Genomic DNA, 15,785 nt, shown 5'->3' with positions numbered 1-15,785 from the left:
CTTAGCCCTATCAAAGTCTATGGAACAAGAAAGGGTAGAGATAAGCATGAAGTGGGGGGAGTCAAGGTGCAAGTCCAGCCCATAAATCTGAGTAGGAAAAAACAGGTGCCAGATAGAAGTCCTTGCCCAGGATGGGTCTGGCGCTCAGGTTTTTTTTTTTTTGTTGTTGTTGTTTTTGTTTTCTTTGGGGGGGGGGGACATAATAGGAGGGGAAAATGACAGGTAAAAAGGAAGGGTCAGGGGAAGGGGCCAAGGATGGAGGCCCAGGGCCCCAGCCAAGGGGGCTGGCCCTGGGGGCAGAAATCCTTACACAGGTCCCAGAGTGTTTCCTGGGCCAGGAGGGAGAAGACCTGGGCCCAGCGACCCCTTTCTTCAGCCTCACTAGCAGCATGGAGCCGGTAGACGCAGGATAGGCCTGTGAGGAGCAGATGTTCAAAGTCCCAAGGACAAAGAGGAAGCCCCTTCCGCAGGTCCTGGAGCTATTTCAGCTGCTGCTCAGCACCCCCCAAGTCACTGGGTACTCGGTGCTGCAGGAGGAGCCTGAGTCGGCGACCTGGACTTGTGGATGCTAGTTCTTCATCCTGGATGTACAGCTGCCCCATGACATCCAGCTCCAGCCCAGCCCAGAGCAGCTGCAAGGGGAGCTATTTAAGGGATGGGCTGAAGCCTGGGGAGCTGGTCAGGGAGCATAAGCAGGCAGTAGAACTCATGCCAGGTTGTCCCCCACCCCCGGCAGGCACACCCTGATATTCCCCTTCCCAGCCCTAAGCTTAGGGACTTGTGGAAATTCCCACCCCCACAACCCAGGCTGGGAATAATGACCTCAAACATCACTTCGGGGGCCTCTGGGTCCTGCAGGCCACCTCCCACGCTGGCGCTGTCCTCGGGCTGCCCTGGGGCAGCAGAGAGGAGTCAGGCCCTTGTCATATTCCACCCTGAACACCCCAGAGCCCCAGAAGTGCCCTTCAGCTGCCTCATAGGGGTCCCTCCTGGATCTTCTGTCTACTAAAGTGTAGGAATGCCATCTCATGCTCCCCTCCCCCATCCCACATGCACACTGGCATTCATCCTTCCAGGCATGGATCTTGTGATCTCAAAGTGTCATACCAAGTTATACCAAAGGGTCAGCAAATACCCAGGACTCCTCCTTTAACTTGCACAATTCCCTTGGTAAAGAGCTCCACACCAACAGGTCACTTCCTCCCTTTTTCCCTCCCTATAGTCATCTGGGGATAATGTGACCTAAACCACTGCCAATGACCCTCTGCAAAGGATAAGGACCTCTTTTCCTTTTGCAATGCTGGGGACTGAACCCAGGGCCTTGCATGTACAAGGTAAGTGCTCTGCCACTGAGCTACACTCTCAGGCCTTTTTAAAAAAATTGAGACAGGGTCTTGCTAAGTTACTGAAGCTGTCTTGGAATTTGTGATCCTCCTGCCTCAGCCTTTGGAGTAGCTGGAATTATATGCATGCAGCTTTGTGCCCAGCAAGATGAGGACTTTTTTGGAGGGGGCTACTCTTTCCTTGCTTCTCCTCAGTAGTGCATTGTGTGTAAGGCAGAGAACTGGGCAGGACAGGATGACTGTTAATTTTCCTCCATCCTGTATCATGAAGTGTGTATCATTAGCAGTGATTGTCCCAAACCCAGAACACATCAAGAGACCCTGCTTTGGACATCAGCTGAAATAAGCCCAGGGCCCAACTGTGACTCAGGCCAGCATTAAGTGGGGTCCACACCATTACCCACTGTAGCATACACTTCAGTCCCACAGATCCTTTGCCCTGTGAGGATCAATTGGAGCCAGCAGAAACTGCTGTCTGCCAGTAGCCTTTCTTGGCTCCTATCCACCCACCCTGAGGCCCCTGTACCTGCATGGTGCTGGGTTGTTGTTGCTCCAGGGCAGAGGCAAATGGCTACCACCAGATAAGCCAGTAACTGCGGTGTCCTGGCCATGCTGCACCTCATTCTCTGAGTCTCACTCTTCCTAGCAGCTCTGTGCTCCCTCATTTGCCTGCCACATACCACAGCTCTTAACTTTCCATTGCAGGCTGCTCCAGCATTCTGTTACGCATGTCAGTCTTCAATGCAGAATAGGGAGGGACTGGCTTGTGGCCTCCATCACCTCTTTGGGCCCTTTCCACCCTCCAGAAATGGGAATCTGTGGTTTTGGCAGTAGCAGCCTGTTCCTGCCTAATGGGTGGGATGCTTAGTTAACAGAAAAAAGGGCTTGGTAGCAAACTGGCTTGACCTTCCAAAGGGGGAGGAAAGATCTCAGGCAGTAATGCTACCTTACTATCTGTCCTCACCCTTGAAACATCCTGCTACTGACAGGATGCCAGCCCCTGACACCCAGTCCAACTCCGCCTCCAGGGAGCTGCTTGAGTGCCAAGAGCATCAGCTGCAGAGCCCAGTACTCCAGCTACATGCTGGGTGGGCCGCGTGGCCGCGTGGAAGGCAGAGCCTAGTGCTCTCATTTCAGGCATTCAGCCACAGGTTGAAGAGACCCTAGACCAGCTGGGGAAGCGAGTACTGTCTCCTGACAGACAAATCTGCCACTCCTTAGCGTTTTTGCCTTAGTCCTAGAGTCTCCTCGAGGATCCAGTCTTGGTTCAGGCCAGAAACTAGGCAGATTCCTCTAGCTCAAGAATGACAAGCTATCAGGCTAGAGAGAATACAAGATTCAAGGCTCAAAAATGAGCTAAGGTGTTCTTTCAAGCTTTGACTATTGGCTCATGTTACCCTGTGGAAGTGTGGGTGGGAGTAGAATGGAGATTCCTTGGTTCCACCCAGGAATCCATCAGATGCCACCATGAGAGGCTTACTCCAACAGTTATTGAGACCCTCCAGTTCTCACTAGATGCCACACCAAAGAGATCCTGAACCCACTGGAATGTGAGCACTTTGAATTAGTCAGAATCCCTCTCAGAAGTACATTACAGGCCTGCAGGTGACAGTATCTGCAACACCACTATTTACTCCTATTAAAATACACTTGTAGGCTGTGGGAGGTGTTACATGTCTATAATCCCAGTGACTTGGGAGTCTGAGATAGGAGGATCATAAATTTGAAGCCAGTCTCACAATTAAAAAAAAAATGGTCTGGGGATATAGTTCAGTGGAAAAATGCCCCTGGGTTCAATCTGGACTACTCAAAAACAAAAAAACAAACAAACAACAAAGAAAACCAAAACAGTGCCAAGTGTGGTGGTGCATGCCTGTAATCCCAATGGCTTGGGAGGCTAAGGTAGGAAGATGGTGAGTTCAAAGCCAGCCTCAGCAAAAGTGAAGTGCTGAGCAACTCAGCGAGACCCTGTTTCTAAATAAAATGCAAAATAGGGCTGGGGATGTGGCTCAATTCAATCCCTGATACCCACCCCCCACCAAAAACAAACAAACAAACAAAAAAACAGACTTGCAACTTTGGTACATTCTAAGGGAGCAGAGAAACACCTTTGCCTGCACCCGCCTTTACCTAAGTCAAGCTCTACCCATTATTAGCACAAAAGAAGTGTGGAGTCTTAGTAGGAATTTATTTACACAAACAATCATAGATAAGATGCTCTCCTTAATTCATAAGCCTTCCCTGGAGCTATTTGGCTTCAGGCTTCTTGTCTCCGGCTTCAAGCCTGAGATTCTCAGGAGGCTGACGATAGGCAGGGAAAGCCTCCCAGGGGCTGTTCAGGTCAAACTTGCGGAACTCTTGGGCCAACTCCACTGGCTCAGCCACCACCCGCTTTACTTCATCATCATAGCGTAACTGCAGGAACAAAAGACAGGACTGAGTACTGAAGAACGTCTTGTCATGGCCACTAAGGAGCACACTTTCACGGGCCATGGGCAATTCCCCCAGCCTATCATCGTTCTCTGTCCTTGACTCCTATTCTAGCCTTTTTTGTCAACAAGTCTCCATACATATTTGTGTGACCCGTCACAATGCGTCACACTCCAACAACCTGGTAAGTGGAATTCCCAGATGGTCTCCTACCACTCATGCACTTCAGCAACATTCAGACTCCCCTGTCGCCTGCCCCACCACAGTGTGAACTCTGAACCCTTTTCTAGAACTGATTCTGCTCATCCATTCTCATAAGATAATGGAAAGCATTTGTCCAGGATTGGAGGCAGCTGGTGGCTGAAAAGAGTAAACGTAAACTGACAGACACAACTTCAGGCCTTCTGGCCTTGGTATTTCCACTGTCAGTATCTCAGAGCCAAGAGTGGTTGTGCAGGATTGTAATGCATCGGCTTAGGAGGCTGAGGCAGGAGGATCGCAAGTTCAAAGCTAGCTTCAGTAACTTAGCAAGACCCTAAACAAATCAGTAAGACTCTGTCTCTAAATAAAATACAAAAAAGGACTGGGGATGTGGCTCAGTGGTTAAGTCCCTGGGACCAAAAAAAAAGTCTGAAGTTAAACGAGGCATATTGGCTCATGCTTGTAATTAACATTTCTAAAAAAGCTACCTTGCTACAAAATTTATTTATTTTTTTAAGGCTACCTTCCTGCTAATAGACAATCAGCAGTGCCACTGGAAAAAAAATTTATTTTTTTAAGCACTTTTTGTTATAGATAGACACAACACTTTTATTTATTTTTATGTAGTACACTGAGGATTGAACCTAGTGCCTCACACATGCTAGGCAAGCACTCTATCATTAAGTCACAACCCCAGCCCACTGGAATTCTTTATAAGACTCTTTTAGTGACATATTACTGGTCCTGCCTCAGTGGCTATTCATTTTTTTTGTTTTTTCTTGGTAACAGGGATTGAACCCAGAGGCACTTAACTTCTGAGCCACATCCCCAGCCCTTTTTATTTTTTAATTTTGAGACAAGGTCTCACTAATTTGTTGAGGCTGGCTTTGAATTCTTGATCCTTTTACTTCAGCCTTCTGAATTGCTGGGATTACAGGTGTGTGCCACTGTGCCCAGTTTGGTGGCTGTTTGTGAGGATTAGACATTTAGCATCTTCCCTGCCTTATTGAAAATCTAGGGCAAGGAAAAATAATCCTCTACTTTCAGGAGTTGGGGGCAGACTGTTCTTTTTTATTTGCGGGGGGGGGGGGGGGGTACCAGGGGTTGAACACGGGACGCACTCAATCACTGAACTATATCCCCAGCCCTATTTTGTATTTTACTTAAAGACATGGTCTCACTGAGTTGTTAGTGCCTTGTTTTTGCTGAAGTTGGCTTAGAACTCCTGACTCAGCCTCCCAAACTGTTGGGATTACAGGCATGCACCACTGTGCCTGGCCAGATTGTTCTGAAGGCTGCTTTCATCATTAAAATGATTATTATAATAATAGCTAGCATCAACTGATATTTAGCACACTTAAAACACCCAGCTTCACACATCATTTAAGCTATTATCGTCCCTACTGTATAGAAAATAGAACCATAATTAAATTAAGTACCTTGCCCCAGATTACAAAAATGAAGCTAGGATTTGAATCCAGAGCCCACCCCCACAGATCGTGGCATCTCCACTATTCCCTATTCCCTGTGAGTCCCTCCCTAAGGCTAGCACCCCAATTTCAAGGCTCTTACCTCAACATAACCAGACAGTGGGAAGTCTTTCCGGAAAGGATGTCCCTCAAAGCCATAATCTGTCAGGATCCTTCTTAGGTCAGGGTGGTTAGCAAAAAAGACACCAAACATGTCCCAGATCTAGAAAAAAAGAGGTTCTCAGGCAACCAGTCCACAGGGCCTACAATAGGGAGGAAGGAGCTACATTACAGCCCAAGTTTCAACTAATTCAGCAACTCTGGCCCAGAGGCAAGTCCCATCATATCCACCAACTCACCTCCCTCTCATACCAGTTGGCTGCCTTATACACAGAGACTGTGGACTCAATTGGTGTCAGCTCATCTGTATAGGTCTTCACACGGATCCGTGAATTGAAGCGCAGAGACAGCAGATTGTAGACAATCTAGGGAGAACAGAGGGAACTAGAGGATGAAGAAAGGCACAGTTTGAGGAGTCTCAGATGAGAGTCTCTGGGTAAGCATTAGCTATAAGGATTCAGGGTAGGTTAGGGTTTCACCTGTGACCCTGCTTTCTGTTTGAAGTTCAAAACGTCAAGATGTCCCTATGCTTACAACTTGCAAAGGCACAGCCATAGTGTGGCTAGGCACGTCAGCATGCCTGTCTTTGCTTGTGCTACTCTTTGGAAGATCTCTCTGCTCTACCTGCCCCAAATCCTCACGAGGCTAATTTCTGGTATTCTTCTCATCTGTTAAGATTCAGCATAAATATCTTCTTGAAAGAAGCCTTTCAGACAGTGCCCCACCTGTTTCTAAAGTATCCCTCTACCATCCTATGTACTACAGATTACTACTTTAAGTTACAAACCTTTTGCTAGGTGTGGAGGATAGATACTAGATGTTCTTTCTCTTTTCCAGGGTCTGGCACATAGTAGATGAATAGAAAATACTAATTGTTAAGTGTATTGAGAATTTGTGTGCTAATAAGTCACCTACACCATCTCATTTCATCCTGACAACCACCAGACATGATACAAACAACTTTTTTGGCAGTACTAGAGATTGAATCCAGGGCCATGCACTTGCTAGGCAAGCACTCCACTAATAAGTTACATTCCCAGCTCTTTTTTATTTTGAGGCAGGGTTTTACTCAGTTTCCTAGGCTGGCTTTGAACTTGTGATCCTTTTGCCTCAGTTTCTTGAGTAGCTTGTATTACAGCATTTATCACCAAGCCTGGTTCTTATTTATTTATTTATTGGTACTGGGTATTGAATGCAGAGACACAATGAACCACATCTCCAGCCCTATTTTGTATTTTTTTTAGAGACATGGTCTCACTGAGTTGCCTAGTGCCTTGCTTTTGCTGAAGCTGGCTTTGAACTTGCTATCCTCCTGTCTAAGCCTCCCTCAGCTGCTGGAATAATAGGCATGCACCACTGTGCCCCACCTGGCTCTTCTTTTTTAATTGCCTTTCTGATAATTCTCTACTGGGTTCCTTGCTGAAAGAAATTATACTTACCAGCATCCTGAAATCACTAAGATAAATCCTCCTTATCTAATATCACATCCTTAAAAAAAAAAAAAAAAATATATATATATATATATATATATATATATATATATATATATATATACACATATATATATTTAGTTGTAGATGAACACCATTTATTTTTTTGGTGCTGAGGATCAATCCCAATGCCTCATGAATGTGAGGCAAGTGCTCTACCACTGAGCCATAACCCCAGCCCTCACATCTTCTAACCTTACTAGTTAAAAAATGTCCAAGGACAGCCATAACAAATCCTAATGAACCATATAATATCAAGTCCTGTGTGCAGGGAATGTTTTTGGCATCTGAAATTGCTGGAAGCATAAAAGGTTTTCTTTTCTATGGCTTCAGCAGTGCCTGCAGACCTGCCCCACCATCACCTACACTTATTTCGCAGATGAGAAAACTAAAGCACTGGACATGGTGGTGCACACCTGTAATCCCAGTGGCCCAGGAGGCTAAGGCAGGGAATTGCAAGTTCAAAGACAGTAACTTGGTGAGGCCCTGAGTAACTTAGCAAGACCTTGTCTCTAAATAATAAATAAAAAGGGCTGGGGATGTGGCTAGTGAATTTACTCCCTAGTACAAAAAAAAAGAAAAAAAAATTAAAGCACACAACACACACAAAATCAAATAGAGTGGGTACCAGGGTGTATGCTTATAGTTCCAGCTACTCAGGAGGCTGTGGTGGGAGAATCACTTCAACCAGAGTTTAAGATCAGTCTGGGCAACAAAATAAGACTTTGTCTAAAATAAACAGTATGTTTGAGGTCACAAAGTCACGTGATGACAGAGCCAAGATTCATACTTAAGGTCTACCTGACTCTAAAGCCCTGGTTTAACTGCTGTGTTCTACTGAATGAACCAAACTGAAACTCGAGAGACTATGGTTCCCATTGGTAGCTGTCACCTTGAAAATATTATGTTCCCTTTCTTTTTTTCTGGATTGAACCTAGGGGCATTTTACAACTACAGGAGCTACATTCCCAGTTCTTTTTATTTTTTTATTTTGGGATAGTGTCTTGCTAAGTTGCTGAGGCTGGCTTTGACCTTGAGATCTTTCTGCCTCAGCCTCCTGAGCTGTTGGGATTATAGGACACCACTATGCCTGACTCTGTCCCTTTCTCACCCTTATTCCCCAAAATTTCTCAAATTTCCTGACTGACCTCAAAACGATTTTGCCGAGTTGGTACATCCACTGCTGTCAGGTCAGCCAAGGATTTGAACTGTGCATTGGTGTGATCCCTGAGGAAAGTCAGCACTGGGATGACTCCATCAGGATGGATACAGATCTCTAACTCATTGAAGCAGGTCACCTACAGACACAGAAGGGAGGAAAGAAAAAGGAAATATCTACAGAGGAAGCAGCTAACTTCATTTGGAATCACTTAGCTTAAAATAGAGAAAGAAGCTCAAGTTAGGGATGGAGAAATCTATGGTTTCTTTGAAACTAGGCTACTCATTCCCATGTGCCCTGAAAACATGATTCTTTCTCGACCCAAACCCAAATAACTGTAGTGTATATTACCTGAACTTGTTGGACATACTTGGGCAGGATTTCAGCTACATACTCTCCAAAAGCTGAGAGCTGTTTGTGGGCCACATCGTTCTGTGGTCTGACTGTGGCTGGAAGGAAAAGACGCATTTAACAGGGTGAGGAAGGCAGCAACCAGCTCTGCATCTATTCTCTTGGGTTTATAAAGGGTATCATCTTTCAGCAGGACTCTCTACAGGAAGGTGCACATGAGCTGGGTGTGATAACACAGGTCTATAATCCCAGTGGTTTAGGAGGTTGAGGCAGGAGAATTGCCAAGTTCAAGGCTAGCCTCAGCAACTTAGTGTCTCAGAATAAAAAATAAAAAGGGCTGGGTTTGTGACTCAGTGGTTAAGTGCTCCTGGGTTCAATCCCTGTACTACCCCCCCATACACCAAAAAAAAGAAAAAAAAGGTGTAGGTGGAGAGTTCTTCTTCCAGGGTATAGGAAATAATGAAAAGTTGGAGAAAGATGCCACCTCACCTACATAATACACTAAAGACTTATTACTGCAACTGTGGTGTTTGCCACTTCTTGAAACTATGCCATGCTCTTCCCTTTCTATACTTCTGCAAACACAGCATAGTGTCAGCTGTCCTACCAGACTAGAAACTCTTCAAGGACAGGAACCACACATTTGCTTCTCTTTATCTTCTTGGCCCTTAGCTTACTCCAGATTCTCATGCTAAGAGCTTCAGGACTGACTGAAGAGCCCTCACAGATTATCTTGTGAACCCCATCTTCCTTTTTGGTGTGTGCATCAGTAAGAAAACCTAGACCTAAACCAGAAAAGTTAGGTCTTCCCAGTCTGCTTATATTGACTGTAACATAATTTCCAAATACTCATTCATGCAAACCTAATCACTGGGCACTCACCCAGTATAGACTGGGGAGAATGGTTAAGTGCCTTTGGCAGCAGGCAGACCAACTTTCTCTGTGACTCTGAACAAATGTTTTATTTATTTATTTGTTTATCTTGAGATGATGGGGATCCAACCAAAGTCCTTGGGCATGCTGGACAGGTGCTCTACCACTGAGGTACATTTCTAGCCCCAGATCCTGGGCAATTTAGTTATCTGGACTGTTTCCTGATTCATAAAATATGTTCAGTTAAATACAGTCTACCTCATAAAGCTGTTGTGAGGACCAAATAACATTATTCATAAAGGCTTGGTAAGGTGCCTGATACGCAGTGAGCGCCCAATTAACTTGAAAGCTGCTGTTGTTACTGGGCTCTGAGGTCCAAAAGTTAGATCTTCTGCTTTCAAAGAACTGTCAGCTTAATCAGAGAAAAGAGGATCCTGAAAACGGACAAAGGAGGAAGGCCACTAACAGGTCTATAGCACAGGGAGAGCTCGATTCTGCCTGTCGGTTAGAAACCATGGCAATCAGGTCTCCAAGGACAAGCAGAGATTTGCCAGGAGAACACAGAAGGACATCCTAGGCAAGGACAAGTATCTGACGAAGGATACGAAGGGACCCGCTAACAGTCTGGAGAAAAGCGCTGCCCGCACATACTCACGGCGCGTGTCGGCCGAGGCGCTCTCCCTCCTCACCCGCTGCAACAGCACCGACGGTCGTCCAGCCCCTGCACAGGGAGATAAAAGGCACAGACGCGTAGGGTGAGGCTTGAGAAGTTCTTTGTGCTGGAGGCTCCACTACTTCTGACCCTGACCTCAGCCTGCTGCCCGCTGCTCACCCCTGGCCACCGCTGAAGCCCCCAAGAGTCCCCGCCACCAGACCCTGGCCGCCACGGCCGCCATGTTCCTCGGATGCAAACCAGGCTGCCAAGGGAAGGGCTTTTAGGACACGGAACCCCAAGGGCACGGAACGGAAGCGGAAATGTGCAACAAATCTTCTTCCGGGCGGTCGTGGGATCGGAAGCAGGGGTTCCGGGCTCCGGGATGAAAGGAGGGAACGCAGGTAAGAAAACAAGACCGGCTAGTGGGGAAACCGTGAGGTGAACCTAACCCCAGGCCGCTGAGGCAGAAACTGGAGACACGGCGAAGACGCTGAAGAACCGGACTGGTGAGAGGAGAAGGGATGGTTATCCTGAGTTCTACCTTCCATACCCCTCCCCCGCTCCCCGAGCCAAGCTTTTGAGGAGAGAGGGCGGGCGGGCGGGGGTCCGGGGGTGGGGAGAACAGTTTCCCTAGCGACCGTTTCCCAGGCGACTCCAGGTGGAACCAGACACAACACTGGGCATGGGCATCCTCGTGCCCCTAGTTGGGGACAGCTGGGCTCTGTTTCAAGCTCTGGGACAAAGCTTTAGAGATTCATTAGGGCGAGCAGGTAAAGGAGGAACAGAAACCCAGAAAAGAGAAAAAGTGAGGCTGATGAGTGTCCCAGGCCAAGCCTCATGTAGGAATGTCTGAACTCCATGTGCAGGGGACGAGGGAAACTCGTCCCAAGACTCGCCCCAAGGACGTGGCGAGGTTTTTTGTTTTTTTTCCTTCCCCTCAACCTGGTTCTGCATCCTCTTACTAATTTTATGCCCATGCTATTTAGATATTAAGGGGTTTGAGATCATAAGCTTTCTCCAGACCCTTGCTTTCATGTGTTAACCTAAATCCCAAGTCTTCTGTTACATTATGGAGAGGAATAGTCAGTGTTCTCTCAGACAAAACATCAGAAGTTTGAGCTTTTATTGATTTCATCAGGGGAAGGGCACCACAGATTAAAATGAACCCAGCTTTGGTTGAAGGAGAGGCCAGTATGGACTAAGGCCAGTCTGGACTCCCTTTGCTTTCAGTTTTTCCTTTTCCCTCTCTGAGTGGAACAATTGGGTTCACAGACTAGGGTGTGATTTCCTCAAGTTACTTAAGGTAGGTTGCTTTGCAGACAGCTGGCAGAGAGAGAAGTTGGCTACCATGGAATCACCAGAGGAGCCTGGAGCATCCATGGATGAGAACTATTTTGTGAACTACACTTTCAAAGATCGGTCCCACTCAGGACGGGTGGCTCAAGGCATCATGAAACTATGTCTAGAGGAGGAGCTGTTTGCTGATGTCACCATTTCAGTGGAAGGCCGGGAGTTTCAGCTGCACCGGCTGGTCCTCTCAGCTCAGAGCTGCTTTTTCCGGTCCATGTTCACTTCCAATCTGAAGGAGGCTCACAACCGGGTGATTGTGTTGCAGGACGTCAGTGAGTCAGTTTTCCAGCTCCTAGTTGATTACATCTACCATGGGACTGTGAAACTTCGAGCTGATGAGCTGCAGGAAATTTATGAGGTGTCAGACATGTATCAGCTGACATCTCTCTTTGAGGAATGTTCTCGGTTTTTGGCCCGCACAGTGCAAGTGGGAAATTGCCTTCAGGTGATGTGGCTGGCAGATCGGCACAGTGATCCTGAGCTCTACACTGCAGCCAAGCACTGTGCCAAGACTCACCTGGCCCAGCTGCAGAGCACAGAGGAATTTCTCCATTTGCCCCACCATCTACTCACTGATATCATCTCAGGTAAGTATAGGGAGGGGGCACATCATACCCAGTTACTTGGGTATGATGTTCAGATTGTTCTAGTTCAAGACAAAGGAATTCTCAAACTTTCTGCTCTTAATATATATTATTATCCCCGGGAGGAATGTAGATTGAAGTTGAGAATCAGTGTGGCCCCAATTAGAGACAGAGTGCCTGAGAGAAGCAGCACTTTCCCATTAAAGGTGGGAAATCTGTTCTGTGCTTAAGTGTTCTCATCTCTCCTGTACTTTGCACATGCCTGTGAGATTAGTTTCCTAAGTAAATTGATGATGAACCAAGAAATCTAAGATAAACTTTTTTAGTAAAAGTCCTGACCCTGCAACTGAGATAAGGTGTGAGGGCTTCACCCTCACAACTCGTAGGTTGCTTCCATGGCAAATAGGAGCATATCAAGCCAACCATTTTAATTTTTAAAAATGAGGCAAAGGTCTGGGAGTGTAGGTCAATGGTGGGCTCTTGACTAGCATGAGTGTAGTCCTGGGTTTGATTCCCAGCACTGCAAAAAAGGCAAGGCAATTGTCAGTTTAATTTCACACATATGTACGTGTACACATACATACACACAGTGCTGGACAAATAAACTGGATCACATCTTTAAAGTCCCTTTTTCTGAATTTCTGTTTCAAATTGTCAGGCTGTTATTGACCATGCTTTTCCTTTGGCTCTTACAGATGGTGTTCCATGTTCCCAGAACCCAACAGAAGCAATAGAAGCCTGGATCAATTTTAATAAAGAGGAAAGAGAGGCTTTTGCAGAGTCGCTTAGGACTAGCTTGAAGGTAAGGCAGATTTCTTAAGAATTGGGGCACCAGCCAGGTACTGTGGCACACACCTATAATCCTGGCAACTAGGGAGGCTGAGTCAGGAGGATCACAAGTTTGAGGCCAGCCTCAGCAACTTAGCATGACCCTAAGCAATTTAGCAAGACCCCATTTAAAAAGGGGGGAGGGGTGCTGAAGATAGAGCTTAGTGGTGAAGTGCCTTTGGGTTCAATCTCCAGTATCAAAAAACAAACAAACAAACAGAATTGGGCACCTAAATCTCCATACATTTCAGCCATCACCTGGCCTGGCCTCTTTCATGACTATTGAATAAATTGTCTATTGCTTGAAGTTGCTATGATAGGGAGAGGAGATCCCAGAAGCCACCAATCTATGAGCTTCAAAAGCTCCTCAAGTGAACTACTTTCATCATTTGGTTAATAATCTTTTGTCTGAAGCACAATTTATGATAGTTTTTTAAAAGCTGCAAGAGTGAGTGGCACAACAGATTCTCTACCTCAGTATCAAATGCCTGAAAGAGAGTAATTAGAGGAGTCAGGAAGGCCAACGGTGGGGGGGGGGGGAGTAGGTTACAAAAGGATACGAGTGAGAGGCTCAGGACTTAAAGATACTTGTCTCATTGAACTGACATGTCATTATAATTTTGATTTTGGCAACAGGAAATTGGGGAGAATGTGCACATTTACCTTATTGGAAAAGAGTCATCCCGTACCCACTCGTTAGCTGTGTCCTTACACTGTGCTGAAGATGACTCCATCAGTGTAAGTGGCCAAAATAGCTTGTGCCACCAGATCACTGCAGCCTGCAAGCATGGTGGAGACTTATATGTGGTGGGAGGTTCCATCCCAAGGCGCATGTGGAAGTGCAACAATGCCACCGTTGACTGGGAGTGGTGTGCACCTTTGCCCCGAGACCGGCTCCAACACACCCTGGTGTCTGTGCCTGGGAAAGATGCCATATATTCACTGGGTGGCAAGACACTGCAGGATACCCTCTCAAATGCAGTCATCTATTATCGGGTAGGTGATAATGTATGGACAGAGACAACTCAGCTAGAGGTGGCTGTGTCAGGGGCCGCTGGTGCCAATCTCAATGGAATCATCTACTTACTAGGGGGAGAGGAGAATGACCTGGACTTCTTTACCAAACCTTCCCGGCTTATCCAGTGCTTTGACACAGAGACAGACAAGTGTCACGTGAAGCCCTATGTACTACCCTTCGCAGGCCGCATGCATGCAGCAGTGCACAAGGATCTGGTGTTTATTGTGGCTGAAGGGGACTCCCTGGTGTGCTACAATCCCCTGCTAGACAGCTTCACTAGGCTTTGCCTTCCGGAGGCCTGGAGTTCCGCCCCATCCCTCTGGAAGATCGCCAGCTGCAATGGGAGCATCTATGTCTTCAGGGACCGATACAAGAAGGGAGATGCCAACACCTACAAACTCGATCCTGCCACTTCAGCTGTAACTGTCACTAGAGGCATTAAGGTGCTGCTTACCAATTTACAGTTCGTGTTGGCCTAAGGTGGTGACAGGAAGAGCAACTGACTCCTTCACCCTCCCTTTTTCAGACTCCTCCCTAAACTCAAAATTCCCTGAGCCCCAATTCAGAGTTATATGTTATTCTGGGCAGCACCTCATCTCTTCCTTGAACACATAAGTGTTTTGTTTGGGTATTTTGAGACTGTTGCTGTAGAGCTGGCTGCTTGAACTGAGAGGTGGCCAGCCTGATCTCTGCCATCCCCACTGATCTTATGCCTCATTACAGATTGCTTAGTGTGAGCCTTTTCTCAGACCTTAGGCACAGCCTCCCCTCTTTACCTAATCAATGTAAAATAGGAGCACCTCATCCCAGGGTGGAAGGAAAGATTCCCATCCTTACTTTTTCTATAGTCTACGAAGTGGCTAGTTGATCATTTTACCACAAAGAATTAGGTGTTAAGTTTTCCTTCAGGCTTTGGATGGGAAAATGGACTTAGCTAAGGGTGTATTTCACCAGCAGGGGTCAACTCTAGAATTTAGGACGTTCCTTTTATCATTTTCTCATCTTCTGTCAGAAAAAGCAACTTTGGTTTTATTTTTGGCTTACTCCAAGGGGTAAGCTAGAAAGTAGAAAGAATTATTTCTGATTAATAGCAGAAACTTGTTTTTCAGACTCAAATATATAAGGTCTCTGCTCTTTTAAAAGCTCTAAGCTAAATCAAGAGCTAGGAACTGTTCATACAAATAAAAGTTTTTGAAAGGATATGTGCATCTGTGTTGAATCCTGAGGGGTGACTTCCTAAGAAGAACTAGTCACATACCCATACATTTATTTTTTTGGTGGAGGGTACCAGGGATTGAACTCGGGGGCACTCAACCACTAAGCCACATCCCCAGCCCTATTTTGTATTTTATTTTAGACACAGGGTCTCACTGGGTTGTCTAGCGCCTTGCTTTTGCTGAGGCTGGCTTTGAACTCATGATCCTCCCGTCTCAGCCTCCTGAGCTGCAGGGATTACAGGAGTGCACCACTGTGCCCAGCATACCCATATCCATGTATTTCTAAATCAGCAATCCTGCCTGCATCCCATGCACTTTTTTTTTTTTGTGTGTGTGTGTGGTGCTGGGGATTGAACCCAGGGCCATGTGCATGTGAGGCAAGCACTCTACCAACTGAGCTATATCCCCAGCCCCCCGCCCACCCTCATGCATTCTTTTTTACATGCTCCAAAAGTGTGAGGGATGCTCCCACAGGGCCAGTAAATATGGGGTTCTGACAGTAGCAAAAAGCCAGAGCTGAGTATTTTTTCCTTTCTTTTTCTACAGTTAAATGTCTTTGAGTTATGATATTAAATATCTTTAAGTATAATTTTAGGTACATAATAGATTTTTGTTGAAATGAATATTTCTTGGTGCTATTAAAGAAAACAAGATTTAGGGGCTGGGGTTGTAGCTTAGTGGTAGAGCACTTGCCTAG

The 15,785-nt window shown here is 46.3% G+C and overlaps 3 protein-coding genes across 5 annotated transcripts; 1 reads left to right on the top strand and 2 right to left on the bottom strand.

The window, feature by feature from the left end:
* Positions 1–215: 215 nt before the first annotated feature.
* On the bottom strand, positions 216–2,062 carry FAM180B (family with sequence similarity 180 member B). Its single transcript, XM_081282246.1, has 3 exons — positions 1,870–2,062; positions 823–893; positions 216–632 (listed from the first exon to the last, which is right to left on the bottom strand). Exons 1-3 carry the CDS (start codon positions 2,006–2,008, stop codon positions 480–482), a joined length of 363 nt encoding a protein of 120 aa, XP_081138372.1. The 5' UTR covers positions 2,009–2,062; the 3' UTR covers positions 216–479.
* A 1,346-nt stretch (positions 2,063–3,408) lies between these two features.
* Positions 3,409–10,379, bottom strand: NDUFS3 (NADH:ubiquinone oxidoreductase core subunit S3). Its single transcript, XM_081279567.1, has 7 exons — positions 10,269–10,379; positions 10,092–10,157; positions 8,564–8,661; positions 8,202–8,351; positions 5,803–5,928; positions 5,547–5,666; positions 3,409–3,758 (listed from the first exon to the last, which is right to left on the bottom strand). The coding sequence occupies exons 1-7, from the start codon at positions 10,330–10,332 to the stop codon at positions 3,591–3,593; spliced, it is 792 nt and encodes a 263-aa protein (XP_081135693.1). The 5' UTR covers positions 10,333–10,379; the 3' UTR covers positions 3,409–3,590.
* On the top strand, positions 10,364–15,071 carry KBTBD4 (kelch repeat and BTB domain containing 4). Of its 3 annotated transcripts, none has more exons than XM_081279545.1 (4): positions 10,364–10,492; positions 11,411–12,028; positions 12,721–12,827; positions 13,490–15,071. In XM_081279545.1, exons 1-4 carry the CDS (start codon positions 10,474–10,476, stop codon positions 14,348–14,350), a joined length of 1,605 nt encoding a protein of 534 aa, XP_081135671.1. In that variant the 5' UTR covers positions 10,364–10,473; the 3' UTR covers positions 14,351–15,071. The 3 variants fall into 3 exon arrangements, with proteins under 3 accessions (XP_081135671.1, XP_081135672.1, XP_081135673.1); XM_081279546.1 differs by having other exon boundaries at positions 10,451–10,597; XM_081279547.1 differs by having other exon boundaries at positions 10,456–10,597; positions 11,415–12,028.
* Positions 15,072–15,785: the final 714 nt, after the last annotated feature.

Source organism: Spermophilus citellus (genome assembly GCF_964194105.1).
Source record: "Spermophilus citellus genome assembly, chromosome: 2".
NCBI classification, from domain to species: domain Eukaryota; kingdom Metazoa; phylum Chordata; class Mammalia; order Rodentia; family Sciuridae; genus Spermophilus; species Spermophilus citellus.
Note: the sequence above shows the minus strand (reverse complement) of the source record. Positions and strands in the feature narration are given on the sequence as shown.